Here is a 13,915-nt window from a genome sequence, read left to right as displayed (position 1 = left end):
AATAGTTCATAAATTGAGAAGACAAATTATTTTGCAAACTATAATGCACTTCCAATAAGCATCCATAGTTGTTAATAATAGTCAATTAGTATACACACACAGAGTGGTTATTGAATATGGACTTGTTCACTAGATATGACCAAGGAGCATGACTATAATAGTGGGAATGTGAAACTGGGGAGAAGGGAGTGGTGTTATTAGGAGAGGTGGAAAGGAAGGAGGTGCTGAGACTTTGAGGTGCCCCTCATATCATATTATATCATAGGTATCTATCTAATCAACTTGCTCATAGGGCCAACCATGATCTAACAAACATTCACTAATCAATTTTCAGTAAGTTTACATGGAGTGGAGAAAAGGACTGGGGAACAAGGAAGGTAAACTCTCAGGACTCCTATGACTCTCACTTAGTCAGGTTTTTTCTCCCTCTACCTACAGCACTTTGAACCCTGGCTCATGACTGATGAGCTTCATGAGCGGTTTCGAGCCATTCAGACTGCCTTGAAGCTCCTTCAGTACTCCCAGGAGAAGTTGAATCTAAATGTAAGTTAAAAATCAACCTCTCATCTTCCCCCCATGCTTCACCTTTCCTTTTTGTTGGGGTGGGGGCAGGCAGTCAGGGTTGAGTGACTTGCACAGAGTCACACAGCTAGTGTCAAGTATCTGAATCTATATTAGAGCTCAGTTCTCCTACAACCAGTAGTGGTGCTCTATCCACTGCCCCGTCTTGCTGTCTCACCTTTCTTATGAGGCAACTAACAACAACAACAATATTGTTTGTCCTTCATTCTCGAAGAAGACCACATCAGGGAAATGATGTTATGACAAGCACATGAACTGGATTTGAGTGCTAAGTCATCAGCCTCACTTTTTCCTCTAGAGCCATCTGGGTCCAGTGTTCAGATATGATTCTGGACAACTGGAGATGGCCCTGTATGCAAGACAATCAGGGTCAAGTAACTTGCCCAAGGCACAGAGCTAGTGTCAGAAGGTAGATTCTAATTCTCGTTCTCCTGATTCCAAGGCCAGTGGTCTATCCACTACCTCATTTTACTATCTCACCTTTCCTTCTTATTGATACAACTCAGGACTTGAGGGAGGTTCCTCCTGCTAGAAGTATTCAAAGAATGATGGTTGATGGATTAAGAGCAACTGAGAAGAAAGGGAAGGTTAGGACATTGCAAAATGCAGTCAAAGTGATGGTTACTATTCCTCAAGGAGACAATCAGCTATATTTATCTTCTAGTGGAATGGCTTCTTTTTTTCTAATTTATTACTTTATTTTTTCCTAGTTACATGTAAAAACAATTTTTAGCATTTGGTTTTAAAACTCTGAGTTCAAAATTTTCCCTTCCTCCTTCCCCCATCACAATTGTGAAAACAAGCAATTTGCTTTTAATGTTTGTTTTAAATGTCATGTAAAACTTGTTTTAAATGTATAGTCATGCAAAACTTTTTTGTAATAGTCACATTATGAAAGAAAACATAACCCTCCCAAAAATGCCTCAAGAAAAATAAAGTAAAAAAATATACTTCAATCTGTATTTAGATACCATCACCTCTTTCTCTGGGGATGGTTAGCATTCTTCATCATAAGTCTTTCAGAATTGTCATGGGTCACTATTGCTGAAAAAAGCTAAGTTATTCACAGCTGATCATCTTATAAAATTACTGTTTTTTTATACACAGCACATTTTTTACATCAGTTTATGTCTTTCCAGATTTTTCTAAGAGCATCTTACTCATCATTTTTTATAGACTAATAGAATGCTATCAAATTTACAAACCACAATTTGTTCAGTCATTCCCCAATGATGGATTCCCTTGTCACTAGAAAGCTGCTATAATAAGTCTTTTTCCTTTTTTTTACTTTCATCTCTTCTGGAATACAGACCTAGTAGTAGCATTGGTAAGTCAAAGGGTAGGCTTTATTGGTTTTTATTTATTTAATGGTTTTATTGCTCTTTGGGCTTAGTTCCAAAGTGCTCTACAGGGCCACACAGAATGATTAAATCATTTTACAACTCTATCAACAGAGCATTAATGTCTCATTTTCCCTACATCCCCTCTATCATTTATCATTTTCCTCTTCTGTCCTTTTGACCAAGGTAACTGCCATAAGATAGTGCCTCAGAATTATTTTAATTTGTGTTTCTCCAGTCAATAATAACTTAGAACATTTTAAATATAGTTAAATATATATAATATATGTATAGCATTGATAACCTCATCTGAAGAATATTTATATCTTTCGATCATTTATCATTTGGGGAATGGTTCTTACCTTTATAAATTTACACCGTTCTTTATGTATTTGAGAAATGAGACCTTTATAAGAGAAAATTGCTTCAATTTTTTTTCAGTTACTTTTGTTAATTGTATTTCCCTCCATCCTATTCCCCCAGCCCATTTATTCTATTCTCTCTCCTTTTATCCTGTCTCTTCTCAAAAGTATTTTGCTACTCACTATCCCCTCCCTTATCTTCCATCTAATAATAGAATAACTTCTAAACTTTTTCGTAATTCAGTTCATTAAACATTTTTATCACCAAATACAATATACACAATAACATCTTATATTCTTTTCATCTTTCAATTAAATGTAAGATAGTAAAACTAAATTCCATTGTTGAACCTTGCTTTTGGAAGTCTGATTATTTTCTCCTAATGATGACTTCATTGTAGATATTTTTTATACAGGTGTAGATGACTTTCCCAAAGATTGTGTATAGATGACAAAGTCACCACACAGGTTAATAGCTATGAATATTATCTTGGTCACCTATTTTCAATATCAATATAGTCTATAGAAAGTAAAATCTTAATTCTGTTTTAGGTCCACTTCTGCCAGAAACATTTAAAAATTAATTTGGCTTGAAATCATTCTAAGTATTTTCTGCTTAAAAAGAGATGGTTGTACAAAAATGGGCAGAATGTTTCCTTGGCTTTCAAAATCTCTCTAACATAAGCCATTTCAGAATTATAATTTATAATATTCTTAATAGATAAAATTCCACATTCAAGGTTAATTGTTTAGTAACAGAATAATAGTAACTTAAAAGGTGGATTACATGTAAAGTATCACTTCCCAAAATCATGAAGTCCCTTTTCAATGACTGTCAAATATTCTGCTTTTTCCACTTAGTCAAAAGAGAGCTCAAGAGATACTTCCATTATCTGAAAAAAATTCATTAATTTTTTTAGTCTGATCATTATCCTAATCCGTTCAAAGCAAGGGGCAGGGTGGCTTGGGAAGAGGATACTTCTTTTAAATGGATCAACCTACCCTCTGTCCCCAGTTCTTTCTAATTCTATCAGCTAGGAGATCAAAGGTCCTTAGTGAACTTTTATTCATTTTCCTCAAAGAAAATTGTTAGATCTTTGACAAGGGTTAAAGAATTTAGTTCAGGAAATTGTTACAGAAGAATTGCTAAATTGAAGAAAAGGTTCCTCACTGAGACTAAACCAAAGACTTAAAAATAATGTTCTGTCTTAATATTATTTTATAGTATATAACTTAAAGAAGGGAAGAAAAGCAAGGAAGGTAAGTTGGTCAGTATTTTTTCATAGTTCCAAGAAATTTTTGCTTTGCTTTTGCTTCTTTCTCTTGCCTTCAGATACTTTATGTACTGGTCCTTCAATATTCTCAAAATTGTATTATTACCAGTCACATATTCTCTAACTATCCATGGTCTAATCTGGCCATTTTTCCTGTCTTTGTTCTCTATAGTGTCATTTTCCCCACTTTGTAAGCACTGATGTAAGGATCCAAGTATGAAAACAATTTGTATAATGGATTTTGAAAGTACTTTCCATTTGCAGGTGCCAGAATAGAAATGGCACCAGTCAAAGGCGGCTAAAAAGAATAGACATTTTCTACTTACTTTTATTGACTGCTCAACTTGGTGAGGGAGTTTTTGGCTACACATCAGACTAGCTGTAGCTCTTCCTCTCAGGGAGAGGCTTCTAGCTACTTCAGGGTCATCTGCTCCCACCTGATCTAGTACAATGGCTAGAAAGCCTCTCACTGCAGGAGAGCCTACATTCTCTTGAACTTTTCTCTCAACAGTTACTGCAGATATACTGTTTCGAATCATAGGTTCATACTTCCCAAGTCAGAAGGGACCTCAGAGATATCTAGTCCAATCCCTTCATTTTATAGATAAAGGATCTTGCATACTATCTGGATTTCAGAATTTTGTCAATGATCAGATGAACTGAACACCTACAAATAAACATACCATTTTGGCATGAAAATACAATGTTTAATACACATGATTATTCATAATTTATTTATTTGTTAAGGGATCCATTATTATTTAGTTATCAAGGTACATAATTTATTAAGGAAACTGTTAGGTCAGAACAAACATAAATGTGTTTTATTTAATCTCCTTTACAATGAGTACTTAAAATAAACCTGGATATATATAATGTGAACACAATTAATTTTAAAAGTAGGCTTTTAATGATCAATTTGCTAGTGCTGGTTTAGGTCTACCTTGGTGTAAAGATATGGAGTCTTCCAGACTTTAGGAACAAGGATCAGAAGAAAATCAGGAGGAAGAAGAGTTACAAAAATCAAAGTATCAGAGGTGATTTATTGATAGTATTAGAAGTTGTTGAAAGGTGAAGAAGAATAAGAACTGAGATGAAAGCAATGGAAAATTAGGTTGTTGTTTTTAACTTGAGAGGATACAGTTTCAGTCAAGTTGTATCAGAAATAAAATTTTAAGGAATTAAAAACTATATATGTATATTTCAGTTATATACTGATGAATGAGTTCTTTTTCTTGACTATTTGCCACATATAATAGTCTCAATAATAGACATTCTTTCTAGTTTTTCTGGTGTGGAGAGTTAAACTCTTTTGAGTTAGATTTATTCAAAAGGGAAAACAATTTAGTTCCCCTTATTTTGAATGATTATGAATACATTTAGGAAATTCTACAATGTTGAGGGGCTTTCTGCATTTATCAGTGTTATCCAAAAAATCAAAGCATCTAGAGAACCTCAAGATTTATATGGAAGCCTTCTTCAACTTGGAATGTAAACTGGATTTTCATGGCAGTGGAAAATACCATTAGTGAGTTTACATCTGCTTCTTAATGTTATACTTAAAATTGATGCTCAAAGAAACATTTGACAGAGTCATCTCTGTTGTTTCATTCAGGTAAGTTTATAATTTTTTATATGCATGGGAAATGCATTGTCAGAGAAAAGAATTTAAAACATCGTTTTGCTTTATCAAATCAAACTAAATCAAATCAAATTAAACTAAGCACAATATGATCTTGTATTCTTTACCTTTTTCAGTCAATTATATCAGAGCTAAAAGGCAGTCTACAATGGAATATTGTCTATGAAAGCTTGCCTGTTCCCTTCTAATACCCTTATTAAGGATGTTTTTTATTCTCATAAAATGTATGTTAGTGGGAAAGTAGGTATATTGCTCAGTAGTTATTGATATCTCAGTCTCCTTTTTTTGTGGAATTAATGAGGAGAAAGATTTTTTCCTACACCTTTATATACCCTTAGAATCAATCTCACTAACCTCTCAAAATGTTACCTCAAGTACTGATCTGATCTGTCTATCTTTGGTCTGCTTTTTCCTTCTCGGTATTCCATTGCCTACTACTTTTCCCATCTAGTTTTTTTCATTATCATTTCTACTTCTTTTGTATGCTCTTCTGGGACTGTGATATTGATGAACAAACATGGTGGTTTCATTATCTTTGATTGTAAAAAGAGTTTCCTATAAAAATCATTGCAGAGGATAATGACAATAGTAAAGTAATAGTAGGTAATTTTTGATTACATAAAATTGAAAGCTTTGGCATAAATCAGTATGGTTAGGAAAAAATGAGAGATGATTATTCTATACATTCCAATGGTAACCTTTCATGAGAAAATGAGGAATGGCCCCAACACATGCAGAGGAGTATGATTTCTCTTGGAATGTGCCTCTATGGAGAATGTTTGAAAGGTTGTCTTGTTACTTAGCACAAGCCTGGTCCAAAGTAAGTGCCTAATACCTACTAGTTTACTGGCTATTTGAAAAGGACAAGGGTTTCTCAGAAGGGGCAGATATGACTGAAACACAGTCTTTATCAGTGAAGGGTCTATCACCTCTGTGGCATTGCAGATAATTTGAGTTTGGGCTATGAAATGGGAGAGAAATACGGGAACAAATTTAGAGAAGATGGAAGGGCAGGGAGTTTTATAAGCATGGGGAAACCTCTATATTTTTTAAAGCACTAATGAGTCAATCAATAAATAAATATATATTGAAGGTGAGATTGCTTGTAAGAGCAACTGAAAACTCCAAGTTATCCCCATACCTCAATGAGGAATCAGGATAGGATTTTGTGGCAGAGGCCATCTTTTTAATACCAATATTCTTCCAGTGTTGTATCATTGAAAGTCATGTAACACTCTACCCAACAAACTGAAAATGAAAATCATGCAAAAGTCAATGAAGATGCATGAAGTGAATATGAACCAAATACACCACTTTAGACAGGAAATGATGGAAGAGGCCACCTTCTTGCTGATATAAGATGAGAAGGAGCTGTTGTAGGATGCTTGAGAAGAGATTAAAAGGTTCATTGGAGTTAATTTGAGAATTGTGACAGAGCATCAGGGAGGAATAAAAGGAATTCTGTGCAGCCATGACAACTCAGTTAAGATTACTTAATCATTTTTTAGTAAACTTAGCAGAATTATATGATTTTTCTCCATCATTGTTTAGCAGCATTAAAGGAGTGGAAAAATGAAATGGTTATAATAATACAAGTGTGGGCTTTGGAAAGATCTGAGCAATAATAAGGTCATGAGTCAGTAACATATGGTACAGTAGTCTGTCAAGACTGTAAGAGGAGAAAGCTAAGACCAGAGTGAGGAAGGAAGAGCAGAGAGAAATGAGTAACCTCCAGGTCAATTAATTAATCAATAGTTTTTTAAGTGCTATTATGTGACAGGTACTAGGCTAATATTCTGAGTCATCCTGATGATTAACAATTTCTTTATGAAGAATGAAACATAAGGAAATCTGGAAAGATAGGGATTTCTAATAAGAGGGGGAATTTTAGAAAGTAAGATTCTATAGTAAAAGAATTATGGGTAAAGGCGAGAGCAAGGGTATATTATTCCCTTGGTTAATATGGAGTCAAAATCAAGTTATGGGAACTGAAGCATATGATGATCTGGGCAGTCAGATTGTTGGAAGGAATAGGCTTACAGAAGTTCCTAACCATAGGGCAAGTGTTGGAGATCAGTACAAGACTAACTCAGGCACCTGAGAGGAAGGATAAAATGACTTGGGAGTTATCCAGAGAAAGAAAATCCAGATAAAGTAAGGTCTACATAGAATCAATCAACCAAATAGTTTGTTTTTTAAAGTATTTACTAAGAGCCTAATATGAACCAGCTTTCTATTAGGTGCAATGTGTAGGGTGGATATGGGACCTGAGGCAGGGAGAACAATGAGGATGCTTTGCAAGCATTTAGACTAGAGATGATAAAGTATGAACTATCGTGGTAACCATGAGAGTGAAGAAAAGGAGTTGGATTTTAGAGATTTAGTGAAGAAATATAAATCCCTACTTGAAATAAATGTACATTTGATAGGAGGATACAACTATATCTAAAGATATTTCATCATAAATAATAAGTGAATGACAAATATATTTGAAGTGGTTTAATGCAAAGTAGCTTGGGAGGGAGGGTACTAGGAAATGAAGGATCAGACAAGGCTTCCTTCAAAAGATGATGTTTGAGTTGTGGAGTAATAGAAGAGAGGATGTTTTGAGGCAAAGGTAAAAGGAAGTGTGTACAAAGTATGGGAGGCAGACAATAGAAATAAAAAGAATGAAACAATGAAATCCTGTCTGTGAGCAAGAAAGAAAAAGCCAGTTTATCTGGATCAGAGAATATAAAGAGGGAACAATGTTAAATGAGACAGGAATGTTTGGTTGGGGGCAGATTCTGTAGGTCTTTAAAAGATAAACAGAAGAATTTGCATTTTATCCTAGAGATAATAGCCACCCAGTAGTTAGTGGAGTAGAGGAGTCATGTGGTCAAATCTAAAGGGAAATTATTTTGTCAGCAATGTGTAGGTGGATTGGTGACCTGAGGCAGAAAGACCAATTAAGATGTTATTGCAAGCATTTAGGCTAGAGATGATAAAGGCTGAACCATGGTGGTAATTGTGAGAGTGGAGAGAAGGGGTTGGATTTGAGAGATTTTGTGAAGGTAAAAATAGCAATGCTTGGCAACTAACTGGAGATGGATGAACAAGATGAAATAGCTCCTGGGAAGTGAACAAGTTGAGTGGTTAGAGTGACTGAGGGAAAATCAATATGTGTATTAAAGTCTTCTATTATGATTTGCAATTTTTCCCCACAAACATTTTTCAAATACTGAAAGATAGTGATTATATCTATAATACTGCTAGAAGAATTAGTTTATTTTCAACCTAGGGGATCATTCAATGACCTCTTACATCTAAGTAGTTCCCTCCTCTTCAGTTTTACAGAGTTTACTTTGGATGAAACATTGAATTTTGTAACCATTGTTCAGAGTCTCTATTAGGAAAATTGCCAATATTTAGACCTCTCCCCCAACTTGCACTTATGTCTATATCTAGTTAACTACTGTCCTCTTTGTTTTTAAGGCAAAAGTCAGTTTACTAGAAACATTTGAGAAATAAAAGGGAAGATTATATTATAGTGTATATGGATAAACAGACACTGTGAGGAGTAAAAAATTAATTTTTCTTGGATCTTTCTTCAGGTCAAGTCTTCTGATGCATTTCTCTTCCACAACTCACTCCCACATTTTGTTCCTCAAGCATGTACTAGAAGGTCATGCTCAGTCCAACCTCTCTTTTGAATCTTTTCTAAATTTCCTTGATAATTTATTGATGATCCCCAAACCAAGTTTCCTCAGCCTATCAGCACACAATTCCTATTGAGTAAACCAATTACCCCCATACATTTTCTTCCTTAGACTTGTGTAAACATTCCTTGGAATCAAAGTTCAAGGTCTTACCTAAATTAACAAAAAAAAATGCACCTGAAAAGTAAATCAGATTTTGGTTCATGAATTACTATTATTAATAACCACATATACTCAAATTTTACACTAAATTTCTTCTTTTCAAATGATCTTCATGTGGATTTTTCATTTGACCTTTAGAAAATCCCCTAGGAAGTCAGCAAGAAAAAGATGGTTTATTAAGGAAACTAAATTCAAATGACTTGTCTAAAGTTTCATAGCTAATGAGTAATAGTCAAGCCTGGAACCTAGGTATCCTTGTCCTAATCTAGTGATAATGAGAAACTTGTGACTGAAATGGGATGGAATTCTCATCAGATGCATCTTCCCTCCCCCACCTCCAAAATTAATGTGATTTTCTTTTGTCTTCTCTTCCTTAGTCTGAGACATCGCTGGAAATGATGGGGCACCATTTAGCTTTGTTCAGTCTTCTTTGGTGGGATGAGAGTGTAGAAAATCAACTCTGTGCTCGACATTGCATTTTACTTCTCATAAAACTCCTGACACAAAAAAGTGAGAGCCCTAGACTGGAAGAAATCAAAGTGGGTTATGATTTGCTTTAACTGCGTCACTCATAAGTCTCTTATCTTCTCTCTGTGGATACTAACTTCCTTGGTTGACAAATGGGGATGATATTAATTATTCTACCTTCACAACAGAAGAATTGTTTTAATGATATAATGGATATGACTATATTTGAATAAGTATGTGAATTCTTAATTGAATAAGCATATGTTGGAATAACCCCTAATTGGATTGTAATAAATAATGGACTGGTTTCTTTGATTAATATTGTCTACCTGAGAATGAGTTAAAAAAAATGCATGGGCTTAGAATCCAATACAATCTCTAGGAGTTACTGTATGGAAGTTAGGTGGCTTGTTGCTATTTGATTTGGGAAGAGTTGGGAAGTGGAAATTAACTGTGAAGTTCAATTATTCAGGATATGAGAGTTGCCTATATGTTTTCTGTTTTAATGATAATAATAATAATAATAATCATAATAACTGGCTTTTATATGCAGTTAGCTTCTGAAGTTTACAAAACACTTTATATATGTTACCTCATTTCACCTACACAAGTATCTTGTAAGGTAGATGCTACTAGACGAGGGAACTGAGGCTGAGAGAAGTTAAAAAACTTGACCAGAGGCACACAGTTAGTTGATATCTGATGCAGACTGATGTCCTCCAGCATGTTATCCATTGAGTTCTCATTCTACCATCTGATAAAAGAAGTATTCCAAAGTCCCTTTCCTTGGGGAGCTAGGAGAAGAGAGGAGATAGTAGTTGGGAGAGGGAGGATTTGCTTCTTAGAACCAACCTCATAAAGACTTTTACTGGTAAATGGGTCTTAAGAAATCCAGATGGATAAAGCTAAGTTACCAATGGGACCACCACTGAACAAGTTAGTTGTAGGTGAGGATTTTTTTCCCTCATTTTTGCAAAGATTTCATTAGCAAAGAATCTCACAGGTAGAAGGGATCTCAGCAGTGGAAAGGTTAAGAGAGGAGAGATCAAAGAAAGAAGGAATAAGAGTTCTAAGTAAGATTATATGCTTCTAGAGTCAGGACATTTTATTATAAAATAACAATTCTGTTTCAAGATGTGTAAACAGGTGATGTAGGTAGGATAAATATCATCTCCCCTATTTTACTCATGATAAAACTGAGGTACAGATATCCAGGGTGACTTGCTCTATCAAAATATCTTGTAAGTTCAGATCTCCTGACTCTTAAGTCCAATGATCTTACCATCACTCCATGATGCCTTTTATTCTGATTACAATAACTACTTTTGTCAAGTTCCCATTAGGATACTCCTAGAATTTAAAGATCAGTTAGTTCAACTCTCCAAATTCACCATGACAGAAACTGAGTTTCTGAGAAGAGAAGTGACTTTCTTATATCCAATTAGCATTAGAATCTATACTCACCTGTCATCTGAATTGGAAAGGATCTCAAAGATTATTTAGTACGACATTCAACTGAAAAGCATTTAAGTATTCTAAGATGCGGTCATTAAGCCTTTGCCTGATGGCTATATAACCTGGAGAAAGAACTCCAGTCATGGAAAAAACTCATTGCCTCCTAAGTTAGTCTGTTCTAGTTTGGTACTAATTGTTAGGAAACTTTTCATTATTTTGTACTTAGATGTCTTTTTTGAAGCTTCTACTTTTAACATCTCCATTTAACAAAAAAAAATGTAATTCTTCCATATATTAACCCTTCAAGCATTTAAGAACAGCTGTTATGTCATACCAAGTCTTCACTCCTGGTTAAACATCTCAAGTTGTTTAAACAGTTTAAATGTGGCATCCTTTCTAATTGTCCTCTCACTATCCAGTTTTCCCTGTTCAGCCTATACTTCAGCTTTCTAATGTCCTTTTTTTCAATATGGTATCTGAATTTCCCCAAAAGATGTCTCTCAAATGTACTTCTTTATGCCAGGGACTGAGGAAAGGCATGGATGCCTTTATTCTTTGAAGCAAATGAGGAATTTGGACAAGAAATTCTTGAAGGAAGTCAACAAAAATTGCTCCCAACTGGTGAAGGTAAGTGTCTGCAGGCTATGGGATTTAGGAGGCAAGGAGACCCCTCAGGTCATGTTGAGTGCATTCCTAGCCATATCTTCTCACAGCATATCAGAAATGGAAGAAAATTTAGGGTTTATCTAGTCTAACCATTCCTTGACAGAGAAAGAAACTGGGGCATAGAGAAGTGAAATGTGCTGCCCAAAGTCACATAGAGAGCTTGACTTAGAATTTCAGATTTTTAAGAGACTTCAAAAGTCATTTAAATATCTGCCCTTGACTGGATTCTTTTTATGACATCTCTTACATAGTGGTTATAAAGACTCTTTCTGAACACTATGGTATGTCTTGATGAAGTTCAGTTTACCTTTGGATAGTTGAATTGTTAAAAAGTTCTTTTGTTATATTGAGTTGACATTGTCTTTTCTGTTAATTTATCTGTTACTTCCATTCTCAGGAGACAAGTAGAACTGATTTGCTATTTCCCATGACAGTTATTTAGGTATTTGAAAGCAAAGAACATGTTCCCCTTTCTCCCATTTTCCCCTTCTTCAGGCTGAACTTTCTTCAACTATTGTCATCCCTGTCAGTGGCAGAGGTTGAGACTTGACCCTCGGTCACCTGAGTCCAAATTCAGTTTTTCTGTCTTTCAATATCCCAGATTTTAAAATAGAGCATTCTTTTTCACCCTCCCAGAATTTCCATTATCTTCACCCAGCATCAATTCCTCCTTGCTGGTGAAAATCATACCTAAAGTAGCAGTGCCCCTGGTTGGTTCCAACACCTTTTAAAGAATGAAATTGTCATTAAGACAAGTCAAGAAGGTATATTCATATGTGATATTACATAGTAGACTATATCTTGACAATCACACAATAGACTTAAAGAGCCAAAGAATACACAATTGGACTCTATATTCATGGACTATAAACAACAACAGTTTGTTTGCTGCCTTAAAAATTTTCTTATAGCAAGGTGTCTCTCATGTCCTAGTCTAGTCTTCAGATATCTGGGCAACGAATTTGGGCCAATTGAACACCTCAAGGATAGCAGACTTTGGGAGATTACATAGTTCTGATGAATGCAGGTTTCCCCTCTAAAATAAAGGGTCATGATTTAAGTACTAGAATTCTTCTGTTATATAGTGTCCAGTCATAGTATTCTATTATCTATAAACAATTGACATTTAGGATTACACAAAAGCATACATAATGAGTAAAGGCAAATTGTAATATATTTTAAGAGATGAATTACAAAGGAAAGGTGATATAAGAGATTATATAAGAGATTATAGTCCCCATGCTTCCATAGTATCCACTAACCATGAAGAGCTCTCTAGGAAGGACCCTATCATACTAAGTGGTCCCTCTGTGGCATATTTAAAAGAGAACAAAGATAAGAACAAACGTTCATTTGAAATAGAGAAGCATAGAAGGGTTACCACCTGTATAGTTGAAGAGCTACACTGATGAAATCATGGTTGCAATGATATATTGAAAGTAATTTTTTCAGGGTCAAATGTTGTACTTTGCACACACTAAATAGAGGAGGTGAATTTTTAAAAAAATATTTTTATTAATACATTTATTTTTTCAATTAAATGTAATGACAATTTTCAACATTCATTTTTGTGAAATTTTCTCCCTCCCACCCTTCCATCCCCCCATCCTAGGATATAGCAAGTAATCTAATATATTATACATGAAAAATCACATTATACATATGCCCAAATTAGTCACCCTGTGAAAGAAGAATCAAAACAAAAGGGAAAAATATTAGAAAGAAAAAAAAGCTAATTTAGAAAAGTGAAAATATTATGCTTTAATCTGCATTCAGACTTCATAGTTCTTTCTCTGGATGTGGATGACATATTCCCTCATAAGTATTGTAGAATTGTCTGATTTTTATACTCCTGAAAATCTAAGTCTATTATAATTGATCATCCCACAATGTTGCTGAAGTGTACATTATTCTCCTATTTCTACTTATTTCACTCAGCATCAGTTCATGTCTTACCAAATTTTTCTGAAATATACCTGCTCATTATTTCTTTTTTCCCCTTTTTATATAGTATTTTATTTTTCCCAAGTTAAATATAAAATAATTTCTTACATTTGTTTTAAAATTTTTTGAATTCCAAATTCTCTCCTTCCTTCCTCCCCAGTCCCCCTCATTGAGAAAGTAAGCAATTTGAAATGGGTTATAAAGGTATAGTTACATAAACATTTCCATAATTGTTATATTTGTGAAAGGAAAAAAATCCCATTCCCCCCCAAAAGCAAATCTCAAGAAAAATAAAGTAAAAAAAAAGTATGCTTTAATGTGT

At 34.5% G+C, this 13,915-nt stretch overlaps 1 protein-coding gene across 1 annotated transcript in view; it reads left to right on the top strand.

Annotated features, from left to right (window-relative positions):
* The window catches only part of LOC141499418 (maestro heat-like repeat family member 5), a 108,376-nt gene that overhangs the window by 54,707 nt on the left and 39,754 nt on the right, over positions 1–13,915 (top strand). Inside the window, exons 11-13 of the mRNA XM_074202138.1 lie at positions 439–543; positions 9,438–9,570; positions 11,507–11,610. Coding sequence (XP_074058239.1) covers positions 439–543; positions 9,438–9,570; positions 11,507–11,610 — 342 coding nt within the window. The remainder of the gene's footprint in view (positions 1–438; positions 544–9,437; positions 9,571–11,506; positions 11,611–13,915) is intronic.

The sequence above is a fragment of the Macrotis lagotis genome, chromosome X, assembly GCF_037893015.1.
Source record: "Macrotis lagotis isolate mMagLag1 chromosome X, bilby.v1.9.chrom.fasta, whole genome shotgun sequence".
In the NCBI taxonomy this organism is placed as follows: Eukaryota; Metazoa; Chordata; class Mammalia; order Peramelemorphia; family Peramelidae; genus Macrotis; species Macrotis lagotis.
Note: the sequence above shows the minus strand (reverse complement) of the source record. Positions and strands in the feature narration are given on the sequence as shown.